The 27,767-nt window shown below is 42.7% G+C and overlaps 1 protein-coding gene across 1 annotated transcript; it reads left to right on the top strand.

Annotated features, from left to right (window-relative positions):
• Nucleotides 1-1,317: 1,317 nt before the first annotated feature.
• Nucleotides 1,318-27,511, top strand: abcc6a (ATP-binding cassette, sub-family C (CFTR/MRP), member 6a). The gene is made up of 30 exons (XM_080722000.1): nucleotides 1,318-1,526; nucleotides 1,866-1,991; nucleotides 4,865-5,002; nucleotides 7,418-7,540; nucleotides 9,488-9,549; nucleotides 9,670-9,801; nucleotides 11,299-11,505; nucleotides 12,279-12,456; nucleotides 12,689-12,850; nucleotides 12,989-13,081; nucleotides 13,983-14,186; nucleotides 15,211-15,357; nucleotides 15,451-15,538; nucleotides 16,098-16,167; nucleotides 16,289-16,415; nucleotides 16,525-16,701; nucleotides 16,912-17,079; nucleotides 17,430-17,613; nucleotides 18,096-18,180; nucleotides 18,265-18,382; nucleotides 18,601-18,808; nucleotides 19,204-19,514; nucleotides 20,074-20,273; nucleotides 21,172-21,298; nucleotides 22,112-22,213; nucleotides 22,608-22,754; nucleotides 22,889-23,047; nucleotides 24,296-24,462; nucleotides 24,865-25,059; nucleotides 25,618-27,511. The coding sequence occupies exons 1-30, from the start codon at nucleotides 1,524-1,526 to the stop codon at nucleotides 25,724-25,726; spliced, it is 4,317 nt and encodes a 1,438-aa protein (XP_080578126.1). The 5' UTR covers nucleotides 1,318-1,523; the 3' UTR covers nucleotides 25,727-27,511.
• Nucleotides 27,512-27,767: the final 256 nt, after the last annotated feature.

Here is a 27,767-nt window from a genome sequence, read left to right on the forward strand (position 1 = left end):
CACTAATCAACTGCTCATCCCCAACCCATGCTCTAAACAGCAACAAAGTCGTACAGTGAATTTGTTTATTGTGATATTGTCCTCCGTCATGCACTGGGATCAATTCACCTTTTATTTGCAGAGCTGCATATCCGGTACCATTTAAACCCTCTATAATTGGTAAAAGGCACTTATAATATTTGATACAGTCTATTTTTTCACTCAATTCTGTCAAATGTCAAGTTTTTTGGCAAATGTTCCGCCCCAGGATAATGGATTTTGATTTCGCGATATTATTGTAAATTGCCATTTCTTTCGTGATATGACATTTTCATATCGTCCCATCCCTACAGTGAATACATTTAAATGAACCAGTCCTCATGCCAGGGCTCATCACTTCTAGGAACACAATGCCATGTGAGGAGCCTTACCTGTGGCAGGGATGTGGGTGGACTGTTGTTACTTGTTACATAATGACCCTGGCTGCTGCCATAAATTGTGGTCGCTCTCCCTTGTCCCCGTTGGGACTGGAGTCTACCGAGAGTCCAGTCTATGGCTTCAAGTTCAACCTTAAAACCACTTCCTGTGGCGACTCCACAGGGACGTCTAGCTCGCACTGCCAGACACCCTGTCCTTCTCCTAGGTCTGAGAGGTGATAAACAAGGGAGCTAAGAAAACAACAAGCCACTTAAGCTCCTGGTATTTTGGTCTTCTTTTTTTATGATAGGCAACCTATCCCAGGCACTGTCGCTCTTATGTAATTGCTCGCATTTGGCAACATTTGGCCAACACACCTCGCCTGTATAAACTTTTTATTGTTGTTAAGCTTCATTATTAGTATAAGACCTGACCTCACAGTTTAATCTGTTGACAGCTTGCTATTATCCTCCTTTAGGGGAAAGTTTTGAAATGCACTTTAGACGTGGTCAGAAAATTCCAACACTGACTCAGCTCTCCAGAAAGAAGGAGGCCACTTAGATGCACACTCTCTCATGCGTACACACACCGGCACTGGCACAACCCCCCCCCCCCCCCCCCCCCCCCCCCCCCCCCCACACACACACACACACACACACACACACACACACGCGCGCGCGCGCATTCTGTCGACTAGCTGTGGTTTCACCCTCCATTGCCTAGATACACAGAAGCAGATGTAGGTCTACTCTGTACCAAGTCCAATACCTCTGGACTTGCTCCAGGCCTGTCCTGGCTGTCGGATGAATAATACATTCTCAGAATTCAACATAAATCAATACCCGGATGTGTACTGTATTTGGTTGACCCAAACAACAAGTTTGTTCAACTCTCATATACGTATATCTGTTGCCATATGGGTCTCTCATCTCCCACTCTGCTTCTGCTCCCAGGACTGGAACCGTACATGGTACACAGCCAACCCAGACCTGACCCAGTGTTTCCAGAACACCGTGCTGGTGTGGGTCCCCTGCATCTACCTCTGGTTGTTGGCCCCCTTCTATGGGCTCCACCTCTACTGCCATGACCGTGGACGCATACGCATCTCCTGCCTGTGCACCGCCAAGATGGTGAGACGTCAAAAAGAAAACATTCTCTCACATTGATTTCTGTCAACGAACAAATCGTAAAGTAAAAGTAAAAGTAAAGCACTGCTTCATCATTCAAGGCCACCGCACAAAAGTAGTGAAAACAGCAGATCTACAAGCACACACTGCGAGGCGTTGTGTGCTTGTAGATCGGCCGTATTCACTAGTTTAAAACATTTTAAAAATGATAAATGCAAAGCAAACGTTTTTTTGGACATACAAAGTTTCCACCCGACAACGACGAAATTGTATATGAAACAACACAATAATTGGTCCTTTGGGTTCACTGTTGCTAACTACGCGTCATTGCTGTATGTCAAGGTGTTTGGCTTCCTGCTGGCATCCTTTGGTTTCGTGGAGTTCTTCTACATCTTGCTGGAGAGGAGTCAGGAGATACAGCAGCACATGGTCTTCCTACTCAGCCCCATCATACGCAGCATGACAGTGGTAAATATATTTTATCAATGGCTTAATCTTTGCAAATTGTCTCTGTTTTTTTAGCGGTGGTCACACCGTCTCCTTAGCGTGAGTGTGTGCGTAGCTTTGTTACTATGTTACTACTACTACTACTTCTACTGTTTATCTATGTAAGTAGCCTGAGCATGAGCTGCAATACCGCTGGTGACTAAGTGGCGCACACACGCAACCCTGAAATGAACTGCTACACACACACGGCCACGCACAGAGACATGCACGCACCACCGCTCACTTTAAACTTGGTTTGATTTATTTATTCATACTGTGCAACTTAGAGCATCCTGTACGGCATAGGGATGACATGAATGCTACTAAGGCATAGGGCAGATCACAGAATCACAGCCCTTATCCTGTCATAATTAGACAGGATAAGGGCTGATGCGCTGTCAAAGTGATGCACTCAGTGACCTCCTCTGATGGAAATGGCGTAATTCTCAGTTAAATGATGGTTTGAAAATGAGTAGGAGCAGGCAGAGGATGGGAGCAGTTCACAACATGGGTGGCATGCCTAACCATGGATAAAACACTGTTTATTTTGTGTAGGAGTGATGTACACAAGGTTTACAAGAGCATACAGGGGTGCAGACCTCAGATGGGAGGGATCAATGTAGGCCATTATACTTACATACTAATACTAATATAGCTATAAGCTGACCCACAGACCCATAACACTCACCCCCCCCCCCCCCCCCCCCTCAATACAGCTCAACGCAGGTCTTGTTGCACAGACCCACTCTCTGAAAATCAGACAGCTTAGCCCACCTGCGGTTGCTTCAGACTCCTAAGTCAATATCAGCACGTTTGAGTAAAAAATAAAAACTTCTCACAAGAGAGACATCTCATGTGTGAAGACAGAGTTGTACATTTTTAAATTATTCTGTACTTCACTTATTGCACCAGGAGTCAGACAAGTAAGGCATAAGAAAATGTATCATACTGTAAATCTGCAAATGTACTTGCCAGTGAACTCTTAATGTAAAGGCGTAATGTTACCCCCACCATAGCTTCCTGACTTGGAACACAGTGTACTTGCTGCTTTGACCAACTTGTTTTTGTATGTACTTAAACCTCAGCCGATGAGTATGGGAACCTTTTTGCCCACATGGGAACCTTTTTGCCCACAAACAATTCGTGGTCATTTTCCACGAAAAGTTCACTTATGACATTGACTATAATCAGTGATACCATGACGTAAAGTTCTGTTTCCTTCCCCACTGCTACACATGCCCCATATAATTACTAGGTAGGGCATTGAGTTAGGGCTTTGGTAATAGACCTAGTTCCACCCACTGACTTCTACACACAGATGGCCAAGCTCAAGTGGTTTACAGCAATATAGCAAGTCAGAGATTAAGGCCAGGAATAGGAGGAAGTAGCCATAGAGTTATAATAAGTATAGGAAGTAGCCCCTACATGCTGATCTGAGGTCAGTTTAAAAATAGTGGATGATGAATGGGAGTCCTTGTAGAAATATAGATTTATCTTAAATCTTCACCTTGTTTTGAATCTCATTGATTAATTTCAAACAGCTTCAAAATTTGCTTGCCTCTGAATTAATAAGGTCGTCAGTCACAGCTAATTATGCCCAATATTAATTATTTCGTACATTTTACGTCCTACTAATAAATGACCGAATCTCTGTCTGTCCGATGTCTGTCTGATATACATGCAGGCTGACATCACTGATACTAAACAGTGCCCAAATTTGGAGATCATCACTGATACCGCCGCCTGTACTGTGCATGCGTGGTGGCCATGGTAACAGCCGTATGCTGAAACAGTGCCCAAATTTGGAAATGACTGACATCACTGATACGTCTGGATTCTCCAACATTACTTCTCAGACTCCTACAATCAATCCCTCATATACTGTGCACACCCCATAACCAAAATGCATAAGTTCGAATGGGCAAGCACTAGTACAGTATCTCCCCCTACAGTGTGTCAGCATGGTATTGATAATAAAAGCTCATATAATTATGAGACCACCTGTTTATAACAGTATAGCATTGTGGTTATGATGGCTCATCCCAATATAACCAATATGGTATCCATTATGCAACCTAAACCACCTCTCTGCTCACTTGGTGATGAGTTGGCATGGCAATGTGACGTCTCACTCGGACTACCACTCAGACAGGCTCCAATTATGGAACAAACACCACATGGCAGTTGCATGGCTCCTCTCTAGACAGTCCGACAGACAGACAGACAGACAGACAGACAGACAGACAGACAGACAGACAGACAGACAGACAGACAGACAGTGGTGTCGAAAACACTCCTTCTGTCCCATTTTGAAGAAAACGTTTCTGTTCAAAACTTTCTCTAAAAAAAAGTATACAATGCAATTAAAGCAAATGCAGCGTTTGAAGGACCGAGGGCCTGCTGTAGCTTAACAGCTGTTGGTTTATTGACGGAAGTCAGCCGGATTAACATGTGCCTGTGGGTGCCTTGGGAAATCCCAAGATCTATTTCTTTCTCAAAACCAACAGCAGCTTAATTAGATCAGTCTAAAGTCTGATGTCATTTACAGTAGTTCCTACTGTAGCTCTGTGGTGAGTATTAGCACAGTCAAATTTCTGTCTGTTGACTTGTTTTAATAACAACTGTTTCACAGAACCAAAAAAAGATATACATACGTGTAAAGCTCATTTGAACATAATATATATATATCATAATCTTTTGCATGAGTTCAGTTTTAAGTATAATGTTATTTTAGTGCTTTCCAATGAAGTTGATATGTTCCATTTTATCACTTGTGCAGTGTATATAGCTCCACAGGTTAGAGTCCTTATCTTGATGATTTTGTTTGTAATATGCTTGTTCATGTTCATGTCTAGGTTCTAGCCCTCTGCATCATCCAATTGGAGCGGATACGAGGCTGCCGATCCTCTGTATTTCTCTTCCTGTTCTGGGTCCTGGCTGTCGTCTGCTCCCTGGTGCCCCTCAGGGCTAAGATCCAGCTGGCCATGGACGAGGTATGGTATTTGGCCTACTGGAATGTGTGCAGAAAGGTTCTTAGTGTACATCGAACTCAGAGAGTGTGAAAATGGTCCCATAAGGATCAATTTCCCAATTCCTCTAATTTTAAACTCTCAGGCACAGATACCAACCCATGCCAAATGGTATTGCAACATATCGTATTGTGTCTGTCATACCATACCAAGTACTGTGCTGTACCAACATAATATTCTCACCTCCAAAGCGTCAGACAACTCGGTCGGGGGGTTGAAGCAGAGGGGGTGAGAATGGGCTGGCTGTACCATACTGTACCCTTCCTGACCCTACGATACATTGCCATTGCACACAACCATATTTTCAAATGTTGTCAACAAACTATTGCATATTGGTCATGAGAAACCCTTTTTATTCAGCTTGATTGAGCCATTGTCACCAAGTTTGCACTCAGTGACCCTGCAAAGCCTGAGCAGCCTCGAGTGGAGGCATTGTCTGGTAGTTTAGTGTAGTCTACTCAAGTCTAGTATACAGTAGTCTACCCAGAGTCTAGACACCCACCTCCTACAGCACAGCTTGAGCTCTGCCATGTGTCTGCACTCTGCAGTGAGATTTAATCTCCCAAAGTTAACCAAGCTAGCTGTGCGTTAACCAAGTGTTGGAGGATGATACTGCCAATTCTGGTCACGCCTGTGTGTTTTTAAGGTTTCTGTCCCATCCTACGCCTCCGTCAGACACTACAATCATTGTTGCACGGGGCAAGTGTCTATTCACGTACTCGCAGCCGAGGCAGAGTTTGCATTTGCATTTCTCTAAAAATGCATAAACACACAAACATCACACACACAAACACAGGCATCCATATTTCAGTTTTATTGTCCTCGATGTGACATTCCCTCACTGCTTGGGGGACAGTAATGATGGGCCTGGGATAAGCGCTGGTGAGACAGCGCAGCGCAGGGTCAGACCAGTGGAACATTAGCGTTGTGTTTATGGGAAAAAGTGGCCTTAAACACAGCCAGATGGAAATCTATGTAATCACCCACAGAGACATAATGTATCACTCACTGTTCAGAATTGAATGTGCACATATACTGTACACATTTTACACTGCAGCGCGCACAAACACACACACACACACACACACACACACACACACACACACACACACACACACACACACACACACACACACACACACACACACACACACACACACACACACACACACACACACGCGCACGCATACTGGGTAGTCATATGACCGCTGCACTTGTGCTGTGTTGCAGCGCAAACCTTCTAATTGAGGTGTTGAGTTGTTTTGGTTTTCTTTTCTTTTTTCAATAGACTGATGGTAGCAGTTAAAAAGCAGCGATGAAGTAATTAATTTCATTTAGCCTGTTGCCGTTTATGTGTGTGTCAGTTGATTTTGAGATTTCAGAGAAACATTACTAAATAAACAGTCATGAAGAAAGTGGCTTAAGTCTCATCATATTGCCAAAGACTGGAGTTGACAGAGTATGTGTTTGCGGGCCTTCGTCCATTCTGAGATGCTTGACCTACATATCTACCTCCCACTCGCCCACCATTCTGACCCTGTTTTCACTGTGTGGCCGGATTCAGTTTTGGCCCCCTTCACATCTCTGTTCCGGGCACAGCACCACTCCTCGCGGAAACGTTTTTACTTTTTTTACATGTTTACTATGGGTCTGGACTTTAACACATACCCGTACCACTGCACAACAGGCCAGCCGTGGTAGAGGCGTGGTGACTGCGCAGTAAACAAAAGCTCTGCCAAAAGCCACCCTTCTATATGTTGAGAAAAACAAGCAAATTTCACAAAATGTCTTCGAGCTGTTAATATCTTGACTTTTGGCTGGTTTTGGTTTAAAGGACCCTGGTTTTTGAACCGCAAATCTGTCTATTTACAGATTTGCGCTCTTAGCGTGACTGACTTGGAGTTTTAACTGCCATTTAATTTATATAAAGTGCACCATTAAAGACTCCGGTTTTGCATCCTGATTTGGCTTCGAGGTTCAAATTAAGCTTTATTGTGTCTGTGATCCTTGAGTACAACGCATATCCTGCACTATATAATGTGTAAGCATGGGAAAACCACTATAGAGAATTTAACGCTAGTAGCGTAAAAACCCACACTGAAGGAAAATGGCATTACACACCACAGGAAGATGTGATTTGTTTGGCAATGTTCAAAGAGATGCAATACAAAACCAGAATAGCTTGAAACCTCGATTGCTTTAGTAGACGAATAATGTTGTGTTACTGTGGTACAACCTTAGCCACTGCACCAATTAATTCCAACCAGGACTTGTGAGATGAATTCAAGAAATATCTGGAATAGCCAAAAGTAAACAAATCACTCAAAAAGAGGGATTATTAACACTGAACTTCTAATTCCTTATTTTGTTCTATTTCAGGGCATCTCGTCTGATATTGTGCGATACCTGGCCTTCTTCTCCTACTTCTCTCTCCAAATGGCACAGCTCTTCCTGTGCTGTTTTGCTGACCAAGCGCCAGAGGGAAAAGCAGTGTTAGAAAAGGTATGGAGAAAAAGAATGTGGACCTCTTCCGTCAAAATGTGCATTTCCTCCAACATGCTTGAAAAGCCATCCTGTGGTTTGGAACTTTTGTTGTCAACACACTTTCCCTTTTGGAGGAAGCAGTGATTCACTTCCTGCCCTCCCCGTTTTCTCACTCCCACTCTCACTCTGCCGACTTTGGTTTTCCTAGGAGAGCAGTGTGAATGAACTTTGGAGCTTGTTGTCTTTCTCTATATAGCATTCCAGCTGTGCAACTCACTCACACCTCTGCGGGACAACATCAGGATTGCTTTCCCAGAGAGACCTCGGCCGCATCATCCCACAACCTTAATTAGAATCGCCCCGTGTGTTTGTGTGTTTGTGTGTGTTTCCATCTGTAACTCCACGTTCAGCAGTTGTTCAATTGTCTAAAAAACATAATACAAAAATCAATAACGCATGTACCTTGCCCAACATCAACTTTATCACCTTCAAATGTGTCTCTACTTCTCATAATCCCCAAATGTTTAAAATATTTCCCCAAATTTTGGCCTGTAGGCGGCTTTGTCCTGTGATGCGATTTACATCACAAATGGGCGTCAACAAGCGTCTGTCTGCTTCACACCAAGGGGCTGTAGGCTAGTTACTTTAATAAGTCCTGAGGCCGATTCTAGAAATACCTTCTAAACCAGTGGTTCTCAACCTTTTCAGGCCGCGACCCCCAAAATAATCATGTTTTAACTGGAGACCCCTCACCCTGACGAGCACTAAGAGTTGAGGCATTACATTTTGTATTACATGGTTCTATAATTTGTGACAATAGCAGATCTACATGCTTAAGCATATAGATCTGCTATTTTCACAATTTCTGCCTCTAATATTTGTCAATTTGACCAATGTTTAATTTGTCATTTTAGAGGTATTAAAAAGTCCTCAAATTGTCACTTTAGAAATGTTCATATACCCTCTATACACTTTATATTTCATGTTGGTTTGTTAACTGTTGAGTGAGAAAACAATGTTGCACATTAAGTTAATCATGTGGGGACCCCCCTAAATAATTAGCAGATGTACAAGCTCACAAAGCGTCTGGGTTAATACAAATTTAAAATCTCACTTTCCAATCAAAAAAGACGATCTGGTGCTACACTTTACAGGTCTAAACAGCAAAAATAACATTGACAGATGACAGATGAATGAAAATTAAAAAGCCTCAATAAATCAACAAAGTCATACAGCATGACGTCATATAGTGGGTGATAAACAAGTAGACTGGAAAAGTCCCTAGCATGCCATTGGCCGCTGGCGAGGAGGCTCTGCGTGTGGAAGCCACAGCCTGGCGGTGGTGGTGGTGGTGGTGAGGTGACACACCCATCGGTCCCTTCCTTGGTGTGTCCTCGCGCTGTTGCTTCTCCCCACGCTTTGGTCAGGGTTAGGATAGAGAGGGAGAGGGGAAGTGAGGGGCGAAGGCGGAGAGGGAGCATAATAAAGAGCGCAAGCACTCTGGTGAGTGGGTGGCAGGGTGGGGAGGCTGAGTTAAATTTGCGTTAGGGTGCGCATGTGTGTGTGTGTGTGTGTGCGCGCGTGCGTGCGTGCGTGCGTGCGCGTGCGTGTGTGTGTGTGTGTGTGCGTGCGTGCGTGCGTGTGTGTGTGTGTGCGTGTGTGTGTCAGGTAGACAGTCATTGATGACACATTTCCACCCTGCAGACCTCAACATTTCCTCTTCACTGTGTACTGTAACTGTACTGTACAACACTGACATTCTGTTAAAGCTGTCCGTCTACTCTACCCTGTAGGATGCTGCGGAAACACATCTACATTTAGTTGGGAAGAAATCACTCGTTGCTGTGTAATGTGCAAAATAACACCCCACGATGGCCCTCCCTATATTTCCGTAAGAGCCGGTTTGTGTTGGGAGGTTTATTTGATAATGAACGTGTGGTGACACTGCTCTGTAATCTGTTTCAGAATCCCTGTCCAGTGAAAGATGCTTCCTTCCTCTCAAAGATCCTCTTTTGGTGGTTCACCGGGTAAGATGGCTCTTAGCGACAATTATAAAGCTGACTCACAGCGTCCACATGTTTGTCTGTGTTGTTCAACATGTGTTTTCATTTTCTGTGTATGTGTGAATCATCCTGGCTCTCCCTCAGGCTTGTGGTGAAAGGATATCGCACGCCTCTGGAAGCGGAGGACTTGTGGACCCTAAGGAACGAAGACACTTCCGACAAAATCATCTCCGACCTGGAGCAGGAGTGGACGGCTGAATGCGCCAAACTTCAAAAGTAAAAAAAATTGTAACGCACCAGTCTAGAAGCGATGGCTAAAGGACAACTTCACCCATTTTCAACCTATGTTCATATAACATCACTGTCGGGCAGAAACCTCGTATCTCCAAGTTTCAAATTTGTAATTTCTTTCGCAAAGTAAAGCACTGCTTCATCATACAAGGTCATCGCACAAAAGTAGTGAAAACAGCTGATCTACAAGCACACAGCTGATCTACAAGCACACAACGCCTCGCGGTGCGAGGCGTTGTGTGCTTGTAGATTGGCTGTTTTCACTAGTTGATGATAAATACAAAACAAACGGTTTTGGACATACAAGGTTTCCACCCGACAACAACGATAAATTCATTGGTCTTCACTCATGCTCATTATAAGATGGTACCATGTATGTCTACTTGCTCTGTGTCTCAGAGGAAGGCTGTGGACAGTTCATAAACCTGCCAATCGGTAGATAAATTGAAAGATTTCAAACATATTTTTTCCATTACTTTAGTTTTTAATGATGCAAGAAAACGTACCCATCGATAATGTAATTGGCATGGCCAATAAGACAGAGAGATTACTAAATTGTGCCATCTTATAACGAGCATTAGTAAGGACCAACTATATGGAGAATGACAAGGTTGACAGGGTGAAATTCTCCTTTAAGTCATTCCCGATTTAGGATGTTGGGTGTTCTATCTGAGCAACAGAGCAGGTCAGCCAGCCAGAATGGTACACACACACACACACACACACACACACACACACACACACACACACACACACACACACACACACACACACACACACACACACACACACACACACACACACACACACACCACACACAAACACTAATCATCACCCCAAGGCAGTGTTAGGAGTACAATGTCCAGTGCCACATCCGTTAAAGTCTGACAGAATGCACCCATGTGTGACTGAGTGATGTGATACTATTCAGTCTCTTTCATGTTCATCATGACTCATATTTCATTCTATTTCTGACACAGAGCTCTAATCCAGTGTACTGTCCTAACTATTATAACTTAAAGGCGAAGGAATCAATTCCATTTTTATTGCGATGTGGTCCGGATTAGTGTCACTTGTTTGTGTTAGCCGTGTTTATGGTAACTGGAGGCAATATCATCGCCAGAAACATTTTGGACAAAAAATAAGCCTGGAGATATTCCCAGAGGAGCGAGGACACATCGCACTATAATGTCAAGACAGAACACTGACCCATTTTCAAGCTCGTTAACATCCAGGCTTTGAAGATCAGTCGTTAAGGCCAATAACCTTGCATTAACCAACTCCCGTGTTAGAGAATAACGCCTTTAACAGCTGTTGGCACATTCTTCTGTGCATCACTGAAGGGAGGAACAACAACAATGACTGTTTTTTTTTTGTCTGTTTTACATTACAGTAAAGACTTGAAAGGCGCCTGCACCATGTTGGGCCATCACTGACACAGTTGCCCTGTCTGTAACAGTGCTTTTCTTCCCCCTCTGGCAGGCAGGAGAAGGCCCTGGCGTCGGGTGTGGCGTTGGGGAGCAGACTACCCGACCAGGCCCAGCTCCTCAGGAAGCTTCAGAAGGAGCAGAGCTCCGGGTTCTTCCTGCTCAGAGCGCTGGCTCGCAACTTCGGTCCTTACTTCCTGACCGGCACCATGTGCATCATATTCCACGATGCCTTCATGTTTGCCATACCGCAGGTGCTGAGGTAAGACGAAAGATTGTAGGGATGAGCTGTTAAAAATGTGCAGTTCTTGTTGTAAGATAAGTTAACGAAATTGTGCAACGGACCACAGATATATCTCCCACCCATCTCCATCCCTTGTAGACAGCCCCTCCGTTTTATATGACAAAAAAAAAAAAAAACATGCCAATCAAAATATTGAAACATTGCTGTCCAAACCATATAGCCTACACTTAGCCGCTATTCAGATATCAACTCAATTCGACACACAAAACAAAAGTTGCACCTGCCAACCCAAATAGTTGGAAGGTTACACTGACCCCGCCGTGTAACATCCGTCCCACCGTGCCAGTAGTCAGACAGGAATGTTGTTGTTGATGCACAACTGAGGCTGTGGAAGTGTTAATTACGGTCATGGAACTGTGAGCAAGAGAAGGAGAGGTGACCACAGCCAGTGAGCCAGTGCACAGCAACAAGCAGGGAGCAGGCTCTAAATGGCAGAAATGCTGGTAGACCACAATAAGCGAGCCGCTAGCCAAATGTGAGGGCTGAATGGCCACAAGAGGACCTCTGTTGTGCAACCGGAGCTCTGTGTGTGTGGATCAGTAAGCCAGCTAGCAGCCACAAGCAATGCTCAAGGCCATTGGTTTACAGCTCACAGTAATAGCTTTATTTTACGGCAAGTTGCAATAGACAATACATATATAAAAGCTGTTTTTATGTTTCCATTAGTGTTAAAATCATGTTATTTCTTCTTCTTTCGCTTCTTCTTCTTCCTGGTGCGTCTCCTACTACAGCCTGCTGCTGGGTTTCATGAGAGACGAGGATGCTCCACTGTGGAAGGGCTACTTCTACGCCACACTCATGTTCCTGCTCTCCTGTCTTCAGTCCCTCTTCAACCACCAGTACATGTATACCTGCTTCACTGTGGGCATGAGGGTGAAGACGGCTGTAATGGGACTGGTCTACAGGAAGGTGGGTTTACCTCTGCCCACTGGCCTCCAGACATGACATAAATATTGATATAAATGGCAAAACATAAGTGGGTTTTCTACTCTACATTGAAAACCAGCATCTGTTGTGAATAATAACATATTATACTTATGATGATTGGCACGTATAGTGAACATCTTATGATACTGTATATGAAAATGATACAGAAAGTACTGAGGTTTTAATTGTTTTGACTATTTTGCTCCCACTCTAGTCCCTGGTGATAAACAGTGCTGCAAGGAGGACCTGTACTGTTGGAGAGATCATCAACCTGGTCTCAGCGGACACTCAGAAGCTGATGGACTTTGTGGTGTATTTCAATGCTGTCTGGCTCGCTCCCATTGAGATCGCACTTTGTCTCTTCTTCCTCTGGCAGGTATGATGTAATCAAGTAATTAGCCAACCCGTAATGATTTGACTAATATATCTCATCACCACTGAGAATACATTCCTTCTCGTTGACGATACTAAATATTATTTTGGCCTGATTTGTGCAATTTCCTCTCTTTTTTAGCACCTGGGCCCATCTGCATTAGCAGGTATTGCCACTGTCATCCTCATTTTTCCATTGAATGGATTCATAGCCAAGAAAAGGAGCAAGCTACAGGTAGGTGTTATAATGACCCCAGCAATGCCCATTTTGAACAGTAGTTGTAGTATACTGTACATCGCATCACATTATCAATATTATTTTCGGCAAAAGACACAGTCATACAACAAAATATCGTCACTGTCGGGCAGAAACCTTGTATCTCCAAGTTTCAATTTGTCAAATTTTTCACAAAGCAAAGCCCTGCTTCACCATATAAGGCCTTTGCACAAAAGTAGTGAAAACAGCCGATCTACAAGCACACAACGCCGAGGCTGTAGATCGGCTGTTTTCACTAGTTTAAATCATTTAAAAAATGCTAAATACAAAACAAACGGTTTTGGACATACAACAACGACAACGACGATATAGATGATCCATAAGCCATAACAATGACATCTGGCTTGTTAGGTCAGCAATGCCACAGCTGGTTTAAGGTAGAGGCTGTGGTACTTTGTAGGCGTTGGCCTGTACGGCACACTCTCAGTTGTCCTTTTGATGTTTGCTCCATATAATGTTTTTTTTAAAACAATGTCAGGAAAAAGTGGGCAGCACGAAAACATCATTTTTCATTATGCTGGAAAAACAACAGACGTTTGGCAAATTTGTATTCCATTTTAATCAAACTTACAGTCAGGAATTCACTGACCACGTTCCTGACCCTTTGTTTCCTTTGTCATAAAATTGCTAAGTGCTACCAGCGCTGTTGCGCAGTAAACTCTAATTGAATTAACAAGTCATCTTTGTATTACGTTCAATAACGTTATTGCTGCTGTTACAAGCGTAGCCAAGCCCATGTTTACAAATGCATGTCTTAGCTTCTATCTGGGTAGTGGCCCGGCCGGCCATTATACTGTCTGAAGATGTTTTTTATGAAAAACCTTACAACCGTCAAAATTGTGCACTGTCTGGTAAACAGGAAGTCCAGATGAAGTGGATGGATGGTCGGATCAAACTGATGAATGAGATCCTGAACGGGATCAAAATCCTGAAGTTCTACGCCTGGGAGAAGGCTTTTCTTGAGCAGGTTTTGGGCTACAGAGAGAAGGAGCTCAAAGCCTTGAAGAAGTCTCAGATCCTTTATTCCATCTCCATTGCCTCCTTCAACTCCTCCTCTTTCCTGGTAAATTGTCTGTAAACTACTAGATTATTTAGCTTTTTTTTTTTTTGAACAAAAGGTGTTTATTTGCCATTCTGTCTCCATAAACATTCACAAAGTTATCAGCAAGTTATCAGCAAATAATCCACAAATAATAATAATAACATAAAAGCAAAATAAAAATAAAGATAAACACAAAACACACACATCGGCAAACATTAAATAAAACAATTTCGGAATTTGGAAGAAATAACAGGACATAAACTTGGAATCAGAACAACACACACTCAAAATCTCACAATAGCATGGCAACTACATTTACATTCATACAGGGAGGTTCAGATAACATATTACCGGGGCCCAGTTCTTAAGGAAAACATCGAACTTCATCTGGAGCTTAGCAGTGATCTTTTCCATAGTGTACACTTGAATCAGTCTCGCGTGCCATTGATCAATTGTAGGTGGTAATGATCTCATCCAGGCTAGGGTGATCATTTTTCTAGCTATCAGCAAAAGAATATTTAAAATGTAGACCACTTGTTTGTTAGCCAACCCCTCCGGAACCACAACAATAATGTAGACTTTGGGGTCTAATGGTAAGTCTATCTTCAGGATAACCGCTATTTCCTTGCGTATTCCCTCCCAATATTTTTTCAGTTTAGGACAGTCCCAGAAAACATGGGTGTGGTCACCAATCTGTTTGCAGTCCCTCCAACACAACGCTGTTGTGTTCTTATCAAATTTGGATATTATAAAGGGTGTCCTGAAGTATCTCATTTTTAATTTCCAGCCAAATTCTTTCCACAAAGGGCTGTTTGTGATTTTGTGACCTCCTTCACAAGCCGCCTCCCATTCCTCATCTTCTATTATGATAGTCATTTCTAATTCCCATTTTGCCTTTATTTCAGATTATTTAGCTTTTAAGGGCAAAAAAAAAAGAAAACGACATGATGAGCTCCACTTTGGCTACATTGTCTCATAATGTTGTCCAACACATTTGTATCTGCTTCTAAAGATAACAATCTCTGATATCTTCTTCCTTCCTCAGATTGCCTTTGCCATGTTCGGTGTCTATGTGATGAGTGATGACAGGAATGTCCTGGATGCACAGAAGGTTTTTGTCTCCATGGCTTTGATCAATATTCTGAAGACTCCTCTCAGTCAGCTTCCATTTGCCATGAGCACTACTATGCAGGTAGCGTACTGTACACAGAACTCAGAAGAGGCTTATTTTAGCTGGAGTTTGAAAATGAATATATGAGATGATTTACGGTTCCCTGTGTTTTAGGCTCTTGTCTCACTGAAACGTCTGGGGAAATATCTGTGTTCAGAAGAACTGAAGGTGGAAAATGTCAACAATGCTCCTTTAAGTTCTGGTAAGATTACTGCGCTTGAAGGAATCTGCTCTGTTGCGTTTTCTTTTTTTTACAAATGCTTCCTAAAATTGGCTCGGTTCCCATCAACACTGAAACTATACGCTGTACGAGTGGGCCTTGAGACTCTGTTGTTTACATGTATCTGTGGAATCCTACATCTGTATATGGTTCATGTGCAATGTCACTTCCTGGGTTCTCTGCCGCGTGCCGACTGGTAGACAGCGTAATTATAGGATGTTCACTTACAGTGGTTGAATATAAATCACAGCACAAAGTCAGACGTATGATTCAAAGAGAAATAAATGCTCATCTCCTCCGTCTGTATCTGTCAACACTTCCTAAGGAATTACGCAAACTCTGTCATTCGACGGATCAAGCTAATCTAATCACTTCTAATTGTGCTTAGGCTGTTGTTTGACTTACAACTGGAAAGGTGGATTTCTTGTTGAATGTTTGTCTGTCATGCGGGTCCAAAGCTTGAGCTCAGTTGCCATGCACATGCAGACAGAAAGCCCTGGAGATACGTGCGTTCATCTGTCTCTGTCTCCATGTTTTTTAGACAGAGAAGATGTGATGATTGACAACGGTACATTCAGTTGGTCTGCAGAAGGTCCTCCCTGTCTGAAACGGTAAATAACATTTACCATTGTTATTATCTGACAGAATTCAACACCTCAGAAATATAAAAAAGATATTAAGATATTAAGACCGAGGGAGGCTTGCAGTAAAAGTATTTTATGTCATTAATAGGATTAATATTCGTGTGCCTCGGGGTTCACTCGTGGCTGTGGTCGGGCATGTGGGAAGTGGAAAGTCTTCACTACTGTCTGCTATGCTGGGTGAGACGGAGAAGAGAAGTGGCAGCGTCACTGTTAAGGTACCCTACTCAGTTTCTGTGGATTAATGCATGTCAATTTTCTAATTCATATTCATAAATCCCAAATCCCAATACTGATGACCACTCTTTTTCATACCCTCCTTTACAGGGCTCCTTAGCATATGTGCCCCAGCAGGCATGGATCCAGAATGCCACAGTGCAGGACAACATACTGTTTGGTCGTGAAAAGCTGAAGACATGGTACCAACGTGTTCTGGAGGCCTGTGCTCTGCTGCCTGACTTAGACATACTTCCTGCAGGAGATGCCACAGAGATTGGAGAGAAGGTATGACTATGTTTATAATTTATATGGCTGTGCTTAATTCTGTATTGCCTCCACTGTTATATCTTATTATGTCTCCTATCTCCAGGGTTTGTCTAAAGACTTTATGATGATCACGGTGTGATGACTTTTGGGATAATTACATAAAAACGTGAAATATGGATATGGAAGATTTCTGCCTGACAACAATTATATATATTTTTGTCCTGGCAGGGCTTGAACCTCTCAGGAGGCCAGAAGCAGAGGGTGAGTCTTGCCAGGGCAGTCTACAGGAAGGCTGACGTCTACCTGATGGATGATCCTCTGTCTGCTGTGGATGCTCATGTCGGTCAACACATCTTTGACAAAGTCATTGGGCCAAAAGGAGTGCTGAGAGACAAGGTATTTCTGAATAATAATAATAATAATACATCAAACGTATATAGTACTTTTCTTAGTATCCAAAGACACTTTACAAAACAAATCAAAATATACAACTTCCATGGCAGTGCATTACAATGGCAATGCAGAGCAAGATGTTAGCCCCATTTTTAGTTCTCCCAGACCTGTTCAGGTCAACTGCAAAGAGTCAAAACATGGTTGCGTTGTGTATTCAAACGCCCAGACATAACAGACTTTGTTTAAGTTATCATATCGTGGAAAACCATTTTGCTGACTCTTTTGTTGAAATTTTTTGTGTTAAATTCTGCCGACCTCCTAATTTACTTTGGACCGCGTGGCTTATTTTACAGACTCGCATCCTGGTGACCCACGGGACAAGCTTCCTGCCGCAGGCTGACCTTATTCTCGTACTGGCGGACGGAGAGATGACAGAGAGCGGCTCCTACCAGGAGCTCCTCAGTCGCCATGGGGCCTTTGCTGATTTCATCCACACCTTTGCAAGCACCGAGCGTAAAGAGAGCGCCATACAAAGAGGTAAAGGAATCTCACAATCATTAATTCATTACATTGTTTTGGGGGATGATTAACTTAATGTGAAACATTGTTTTCTCACTCAACAGTAAACAAACCAACATGAAGTTTAAGTGTATAGATAGAGGGTATCTCTGCACATTTCTAAAGTGACAATTTTGAGGACTTTTTAATACCTCTAAAATGACAAATTAAACATTGGCCAAATTGTCAAATATTATAGGCAGAATTTGTGAAAATAGCCGATCTACATGCTCACCGTTGTGAGCATATAGATCTGCTATTTTCGCAATAGAACCGGGTTATAGAAAATGTAATTCCTCAACTCTTAGTGCTTGTCAAGGTAAAATGATTATTTTGGGGGTCGCGGTCTGAAAAGGTTGAGAACCACTGCTTTACATCACAGTTTTTCTCTGTTCAATCATATATATATAATGTACAAAATCAATGATAACCTGACTTTACAAATCGTTCTTGTATTGCAGCCGGTTCCAGGAGATCCAATGCTCGACTCAGTATGGTTGATTTCATGCCATTCTCCAGAGACCTGTCGCAGGAGCAGCTCATTGGGTAGGAACACTAACTTTGCGACACCATCATAAGGATTTTTGTCATCTGTCTATGAAACTGACCTCTAGCCTGTATGTTCCTCAGGGGTGACAGCACCAACACCAACCTGCAGAGCATGGAGCCAGTCTCTGAGGCCGACCAGGAGCAGACACCAGAGGACCTGGGGAAGCTGACGGTGGTCGACAAGGCCCGCACTGGAAGGGTGAGTCATTACGCGACTGTTCACTCGGTGTTTCAGATGTTTTTCAAAAGAACTCACAGTTCCCTTCTTTAAATAAACATTTACTCATCCCTCTCTTTTCGAGACGCAAAACTGAACAATTTGAAATGGGCGAGACAGAGTATACCACAGGAATTCTCCACCCAAATATTTGCACATTAGCTGAGGTTGACTGGTGTTTTTGTTCTTCCCTGAAACAGGTGAGGTTGGAGATGTACATGGAGTACTTCAAGACCATTGGGCTGGCCCTCATCGTTCCCATCATCTTCCTGTATGCCTTCCAGCAGGGTGCCTCGCTGTCCTACAACTACTGGCTCAGCCTGTGGGCTGACGACCCCATTGTCAACGGCACCCAGCTCGATACAGACCTGAAGCTGGCTGTCTTTGGGGCCCTGGGCTTTGCACAAGGTTAGTATTGGAAACACAATCCTGAACCCTTGCTTCCTTATTGTGGGCACAACAACATTCTGCGAAAATAGCCAATCTATAAGCTCATAACATGTCAAACTCTTTTGTAATATGGCACTGTGGAAAAAGAATAAACAAACTATTTGTGGAAAGATTGTACCAGCAAGACTTTGTATTTATTAATACTATAATAAAAAATAAATTCATCCTGTACACTTAAGTTGAATTTATTATCTCCAAACCAAAGGCCAAGTTACCTTTATCCTAAAATGATGAAATTCCATGCCATATTCATATCAATACACCCGTTTAATGTAGTGTACAATGTTTTCCAAGCGTTGTATTCTTTTACGGCCAGCTCCATTTTCAGCAGACGTTGTTCTCACTGTCTTCAGGTGTAGCTATCTTTGGTACAACGGTCGCTATCTCCATTGGTGGGATCATAGCCTCTCGCCACCTGCATATGGAACTGTTGAACAACGTGCTCCATTCCCCGATGTCCTTCTTCGAGTGCACGCCCAGCGGCAACCTCCTCAACCGCTTCTCAAAAGAGATAGATGCCATTGACTGTATGATCCCTGATGGACTGAAGATGATGCTGGGCTATGTCTTTAAGCTCATGGAAGTCTGCATCATTGTGATGATGGCGACACCCTTTGCAGCCGTGATCATTCTGCCTCTCGCCTTCTTATATGCCTTTGTACAGGTACATTTTTTTCATACATCCTTTGACCTTGAACCATCATATTTATTAAACATTTTCCTTTTTTTGTAAACATACTTTATTGTTTTAGCTTTTTATTGTTTTTAAAATAGAAAAAAATAACCCATAAGCTCACAACGTGTATTTTTGAAAATGTTTGCCTATAATAACACATGAGTCGAAAATGGTAACTTACATATTACTGGAAAAAAAGATCTATTCTTCAAAAGCAAGACTGAATTGTTCCCCACCTGCTGACACAAATACCCCACACTGCAACCCAACAATTACTTTTGTCTTTTGCTCAATGTAGTTTTATTAAGTTTTCAAAAAGGACAATATAGATACAACTGTATCACATATTAAAATGAATCAAAAGAGAAACAAAAGAAACAAAAAGTTAAACACATTTACATAATACACAATAGTAAAGAATAATATATAGTATGAGAATAATATAAGTAAAAGATTCATCACAGCACAAGACATTCAACATTGCTTCTAAGATGGTTTCTCAATGTTTATTAAAAGTTTTGATTTTATTTTACTCTGTGGGTTACAGAGCTTCTACGTTGCCACATCGTGCCAGTTGCGCAGGCTGGAATCTGTGAGTCGCTCACCCATCTACACCCACTTCAATGAGACCGTTCAGGGTGCCAGTGTCATCCGGGCCTTTGGAGAGCAGTCCAGGTTCATTCTGCAGTCCAACAAGAGGGTCGACTTCAATCAGACATCATACTTCCCTCGATTTGTAGCCACTAGGTGAGATGATGTGTCCTTATACAGTTTACTATTTTGGTTCCATTTGTATCAGAACACATAGAGAATATGAATTTCAGAATAACAATAGTAAGGGGAACATAAGAAAATCTGCAAAGTAAATCGTTACCAAGACATTTCTTCACCAATGTGTTTCTAAAGGTGTGTAATAATATGTACTGAAAGGTTGAAATTCAACTCCCGGGGGAAACCTCATAAAAAAATGATTTGTGTTTGTGTCCCATTAACTTTGCTATACAGGAAAAAAAATACAAAAGAAAAGATAAATATGCTTTAAGTAGCATGTGAGGGGTCAAACTAGGGGTTTTTCATGATGCTGAATCCATTGCAAACTTTTGTTTTGCACAAAAAACATTCCGTGGGCTACAAATGGCCCCTACAAAATGGTGAAAAGTGATGATTCATCACTAAACCATCGTTTTGTGGGTCTGTTTTTAGCCCAAGGAATGTTTTTCATGCAAAACAAATGCTTGCAATGGATTCAGCATCATGAAAAACCCCTAGTTTGACCCCTCACATGCTACTTAAAGCATATTTATTTTTTGTATTTTTTTCCTGTATAGTAAATTAATGGGACGCAAACACAAATCAGTTTTTTTATGAGGTTTCACCCGGGAGTTGAATTTCAACCTTTTAGTACATATTATTACACACCTTTAGAAACACATTGGTGAAGGAATTTCTTGGTAAACGATTTACTTCGCAGATTGGTCAAATATCTTAATAAAATCCCCTTACTACAATACATCTTGCATTTTTGAATCTTGAATCTTTCCTTAAGCAAACCTCTTTCTTCCTCAATGTACTATCAATGTGCTACTGTATCTACACTCTGAAAATGTCTTTACAAATCAATTGTATCCATATGACTTATTCACAGATGGCTGGCAGTAAATCTAGAGTTTGTTGGAAATGGTGTTGTCTTAGCAGCTGCAATTCTCTCCGTGATTGGGAAACACACTCTCAGCCCTGGCATAGTTGGTTTGGCTGTGTCACACTCCCTCCAGGTAAGAGATTCTATTTCCACCCACGCACAGACATATAGTACACATACTGTACATCAGGGTTCCCCAATAGGCGGCCTGTGGGCCATTTGCGGCCCGCGGGGGCTACTGTCTGGCCCCCACCAACCCCAATAATAATGGTGGTATAAGAGCAGCAACAACACTAGTATATTGTCGTTGTCGGGTGGAAACCTTGTATCTCCAAATTTGTACGTTCTTTCGCAAGTAAAGCCCTGCTTCATCACACAAAAGTAGTGAAAACAGCAGATCTACAAGCAAACAACGCCTCGCACTTGTTTTCTTGTAGATCGGCTGTTTTCACTCGTTTAAATCACTTTTTAAAATGATAAATGCAAAACGAACGGTTTTGGACATACAAGATTTTCACCCGACAACAACGATATCTGAACTGTCACTGGAGTAGCGGGAACGTCACGGTCACCCCCCTGCAATGTTGTGGCCCTCGGCTTGGTACCCTAGACATAATTCGGCCCTTGGAGAAAACTAATTGGGGAACCCTGCTGTACATAGACACACGCATGCACGAGGGCACGCACGCGCATGCACACACACAAACTTTCTGTACATTCTGCTGTTGTTACCAAACATCAGCCCTCTCTGGCTACACAATCATGCAAAAAAAAAAAAAGTTACAGCCAGCCCGTCCGTTTACATAAAAAATTGCTCAATGTGGGGTTTGCCATAGTTAAATGAAAGTAGAACACGGATGTGTATATTTGCACAATTCTAAACCACACATCATAGCCGCAGGTATGAAAATGTTTTAACGTGGCCCGTTTGTTTTGGATGTTGCAGGTGACTGGTATCCTGAGCTGGATTGTAAGATCATGGACAGATGTGGAAAACAACATTGTTTCTGTAGAAAGAGTCAAGGAGTATTCAGATACTGTTAAAGAGGTCAGCACAACTCCCAACATACATCTCTCTCTCTCTCTCTCTCTCTCTCTCTCTCTCTCTCTCTCTCTCTCTCTCTCACACTCACACTCACACTCACACACACACACACACACACACACACACACACACACACACACACACACACACACACACTATATACTGTATATATTTACATCACTTGTGGGGACATTACATAGACTTCCATTCATTGTTATGCAAGTCCTGTGGCCTTACCCTAACCTCTATCCCTAAACCTAACCCCTAACCCTAACCCTAAACCTAACCATAACCCTAAACCTAACCCTAACCGTTGTGGGGACCTACTATTTTGTCCCCGCACTGTCAGAGGATATTAAAAAGATGTCTTACCCACTCTTTGTCTCCGTTCTATTAGGGTGCTTGGAGTGTGGAGGACAACACCCGGCCTCTGAACTGGCCCCAGAGAGGTACCATAAGCATCCAGGACTATGGACTGCAGTACCGCAAAGGCCTGGACCTCGCACTGAAGGGCATCACTTTGCATATTCAAGAAAGAGAGAAGGTAAGCTGTTGGTGTCCTCAAACACACACATTTTCACTTAATGCTTCATTAATTAAAGTTGTTAAATAAATAACTTTCAAAAATATTCTCAAGAAAGATGATGCAGGGTCTAACTCTTGATACAAATCACCCAGGTTGGAATTGTGGGGAGAACCGGAGCAGGGAAGTCTTCACTGGCCCTTGGAATCTTTAGAATCTTGGAGGCCGCCAAAGGAAAAATCTTCATCGACGGGATCGACATTGCTGAGATTGGACTCCATGACCTCCGCTCACGCATCACCATTATCCCTCAGGTACTGCAGTACAAGATGTTGTGTAACAAGAGTAGCTCTGGCTGAGTCCCAGAAGCCCTTGGCCGTGGGGGGGGGGGGGGGGGGGGGGGGGGGGGGGGGTATCCCCTTTAGTTGAGTCAGTGGTGGTTTCCTGTGAGGGAGACACAGCTTTGTGTCTTGGTGGTTACTATAATAGCATCCAGTAAATAGTGCTTGAAAGACTTCTAAATGAATTCAATAGACGTAAAATGAGCCACTCATACCACGTGTAACTAACCACACAATGAATTGTAGACATTCGGCTTTGTGAATTAAGACTGCAACTATCAATAATTATCTTTTATTAGCGATTATTCTATTCATTACCATATTGATTAATTGAATAATCGAGAAGAGTGTTTTATCAACAAATCGATTAACCTAACAACATATTAACCTAATAACAACTGTTATTTTAAAGATTTTTTTTGGGAGGGGGCTTTTATGCCTTTATTGATAGAACAGTAGACTGATAGGAAATGGGGAGAGAGATGGGGAGTGACACGCAGCAAAGGTCGACGGGATCGGGATTCTAACCCACGACATGCTGTCAGGCACCAGATCCTATGTGGTATGCGCCTGGACCGCTAGGCCAGCGGGCGCCACAAGTGTTATTGTCTCCACCAGCCGAAGGCTGAGGGAGAGTATGTTTTCCCCTCCGTCCGTCCGTCCGTCCGTCCGTGCGTCCGTCCGTCCGTGCGTGCGTGCGTCCGTGCGTCCTCGCAGTTTGTGAGCAGCTAATCTCAGTCACCGTTGGCCCGATCGCTGCCAAACTGAGCACACACACTCCCTGGATGCCAATCTAGAACCTCTGCCCCACATTTTTCAAATCAGCCTCATGGTGGCGCTATAACAGGCCGATTTGTGTGGCCTGGTTGTTACCAGCTAATCTCCGGCGCCGTTGGCCCGTTCGCTGCCAAACTGAGCACACACACTCCCTGGATGCTAATTCAGAACCTCTGCCCCACATTTTTTAAATCAGCCTCATGGTGGCGCTATAACAGGCCGATTTGTGTGGCCTGGTGGAGACCTGTGCTCGGAAGAGCACTGCTTCTAGTTTTATACTTTGCCACACAACGGTGTCATGCAAAATAGTGAAAGTTCATTTCTCATTGTCACGCTTTGTTAACTATCTACAGTATGTAGCTATTTGTATTATTTATGCAACTTTTTGAAGTATTATTTGATTAGCTGTTAGCTGTGAATGACAAAGTGTTCCTCCATTCCCAGGACCCTGTGCTGTTCTCAGGATCCCTCCGGATGAACCTTGACCCCTTTGATGCCTACTCTGATGAGGAGGTGTGGAGTTCACTGGAACTCGCTCATCTCAAGAACTTTGTCTCCAATCTGCCTGACAAACTCAACCATGAATGCTCAGAAGGGGGAGAAAACCTCAGGTATAGATGAGAAAATACAGTCTAATCATTTCAATGACTGGACACAGTGTCAAGTAGCCTCTCGTTCCCTACTCAGCATGCAGATCACAAGGTCATAAGTATTTTTTCTGTGACATGGCTGAAAATAACAGATGAGCAAGCTCACAACACGGTGCATTGCAACGCGTTGTCAGCTTGTAGATCGGCTTTTCTACACTTTATACTGGCATGCAACTAAGTATACCTACGTCATCAGGCTTTAGTATAAGCAATGATATACAGTATATGTGGTATTATAGAGAGTATTAATAATTCTGTATACATCAGTCGGATATCGACTATCGAGGCAGGTGAAAATACATTTTTCCGAAATTCATGGTCTGATTTCCTCTCGTCCCGTTCTTGCCCTCCCTCTCCCACTAGTCTGGGTCAGCGCCAGCTTGTTTGTCTGGCCAGAGCTTTGCTGAGGAAAACCAAGATCTTAGTCCTGGACGAGGCCACTGCTGCCGTGGACCTGGAGACAGATACTCTGATCCAATCCACCATCCGCACACAGTTTGAGGAATGTACTGTACTGACCATCGCCCATCGACTTAACACAATTATGGACTACACCAGGTACGTTATATATAATCCATTAATCACTTTGAACCTCACGCTCTCTCATTCCTGGTTAGAAGGCTTGTCTTTTCTGCCTGATACTGTAGCCGTTATGGTATAAAAAAGACTATATTGTTACCGGTATGATAGTATTCTAGGAATAATGGTTCTTGAGGTTGTTCATTTCAATGACCCCAGTTTGATATAATTAAAACATTTTATCTCTGGGAAAACCATCTAGTGTTAATTTAACTAATGTACAAATGAAAACAAATGGATCCCTAGGGGTCCATTTGGTTCCATTTGTACAAACCCATGAGGTTTGCAGACCTCATCATTTAGCTGGGGACCCTCAAGGACGCCTGGGGGTCCCTGGACCCCACGTTGAGAAACAAGAAGGTTCTTATTAGATAACTGGCAACGCATATACTGTGTGCACAGTGCACATCCCATAACCCACACACTGCACATCATTTCGGAGCTCATATCTTTGAACGGGTAAGGGCTAGTGAAAGTTAATTTTGGAAACCCAGAAAATCTCAACCCACTCATTCCACTTTTGTTATTGCTCCACAGGGTGATAGTTATGGACAAAGGCCATATCTCCGAGTCAGATTCTCCAGCCAACCTCATCACACAGAGAGGACAGTTCTACCGAATGTGCCGGGAAGCTGGGCTGGTCTAGGTCTTATTGTCTGCACCGATCGCACAATATTTTGGTGTATGAACCTGGCACTTTCTTTCAGTGGCTGGCTCTCAAAAAAAGAAATGTTGAATTGACCATATCAACTTTTGCGGCAGCTCAAATATCCACTCCATGAGGGCATTGGAGTGTCTACAGCCCAAGGGCGAATCAACCCAAGGGCGAATCAACCCAAGGACGAATCAACCCAAGGACATAACAGAAAACATACTGTCAAAGAAAAAAGAAAGAAAAAGACAATCATGCTCAATATCAAAGAGTGTAATCGAAACAGAGGATTGGGATTGTTGAATTTCAATCTGTAAATATGTATATAGTAGTGAGAGTTGGCAGATTATTCCATGAAAGGGTTAAATTGAGTAGCACATTACAGTTGCAAAAAAGTTCTCATTCGCTTCTGACTGGGAGCCAGTTAAGCCCTATTTATACTTTGCTGTACAACAGTGTCGCACGCTGAAAGTAGGCATTCTACAAGCTCACAATGTGTCTCGGATGCAAAGTGTTGTGACGTGAGCATGTGTAATTGCTATTTTTGCCAAGCGACACTGTTGTATAATGGAGTATAAATTAGGCATCACTTTGGTAGGCTTATTGCATTTTATGAAGCCTTTCTTTTTTTATGAAGAATACGGTACATTTCTTTATGTTGACCTTTTAGGTCTAAATCTTAAACTTTATTCTCACACTCCATTGTCCTATTTCAAATATCAAATTAGAAAGCAACCACTGTGTAAATTACACAGTAAAATCCAGTGTTAATTCAACTCAGAAGAGTACTTATTTAAAATTTGTACACTCCTCTCTGAGTTAAATTAACACAAAGGACTTTACTGTATATAAATACGTCCCCACCAATCACCCCACAATCTGGGACGTGCAAATAATCCTTTGACACACTAACCTTCAAAAGCTGACCTGGAAAGCCCAAAAGTACGCTTTTCACGGTCTTCAGCGCCTGGGCTCAGAAGGGCTCATTTGAGGTTTTTTAAGTCAGGGAAAAGGAGGAAAACATTGAAACGTGCCAAGACACTAGCAAATGCCCAACTATGTTGTGGCCTTTGTTTATTTCTGTCAAAGTAAACACATAAAACAGTTGATACTGAGCTGGCTAGGCAGAGGCAACCGGACCCCTGGTGGGGAGGGGGGGGGGGGAACCACCACGAATGAAGAGAATGCCTTTTCAAAACAATAGTGATAATTCCATGTGAGAATGTGCCAAACATGCACACATGCACGCACGCGCAATCGCGCATGCATGCACGCACACACACCCACGCACGCACGCACGCACGCACGCGTGCGCGCGCGCACACACACACACACACACACACACACACACACACACACACACACACACACACACACACACACACACACACACACACACGTAGAGGAAAGGAGACCATTTCTTTATGTGAGATCAGTTCTCAATCTTGAGGTGACAAACATTACAATTCAATGTCAGTATTGTTCCTCTGGTGCTGGTATGAAAAACTGTAAATAGTGAGTCTCTTTGTTGACTATTATTCTTATTTTAGAGATACATATGGACTTTTCAAAGAGAAGTGATTTTTTTAATTGTTCTTGTCTTACTGGTTTAGACAATGTATTCAAAGAGAGGCTATGCATTATTTATGTAATATGACAAAATGTATTAAAGTGTTATTACAATTCTAAAGATTGTATTATATTTATACTTTTTATATCAAGCTGTTTGTCTTGTCTGTAATATACTTCATGCTGGTATTAATAAAACTTGAATAAAGAAAGTGATATGTTTCAAAAAGTAAAGTGTGTGTGTGTGTGTGTGTGTGTGTGTGTGTGTGTGTGTGTGTGTGTGTGTGTGTGTGTGTGTGTGTGTGTGTGTGTGTGTGTGTGTGTGTGTGTGTGTGTGTGTGTGTGTGCGTGCGTGTGCGTGCGTGCGTATTTTGAAAACAGTTTGACATGTTTGGGGATTCTTTATAGAGATTTAGTTGGAATTTGGTAGTAATTTTATCCTTGGAAATTCCCATTGACAGTTGAA

This window comes from Nannobrachium achirus (genome assembly GCF_963921795.1).
Source record: "Nannobrachium achirus genome assembly, chromosome: 3".
In the NCBI taxonomy this organism is placed as follows: Eukaryota; Metazoa; Chordata; class Actinopteri; order Myctophiformes; family Myctophidae; genus Nannobrachium; species Nannobrachium achirus.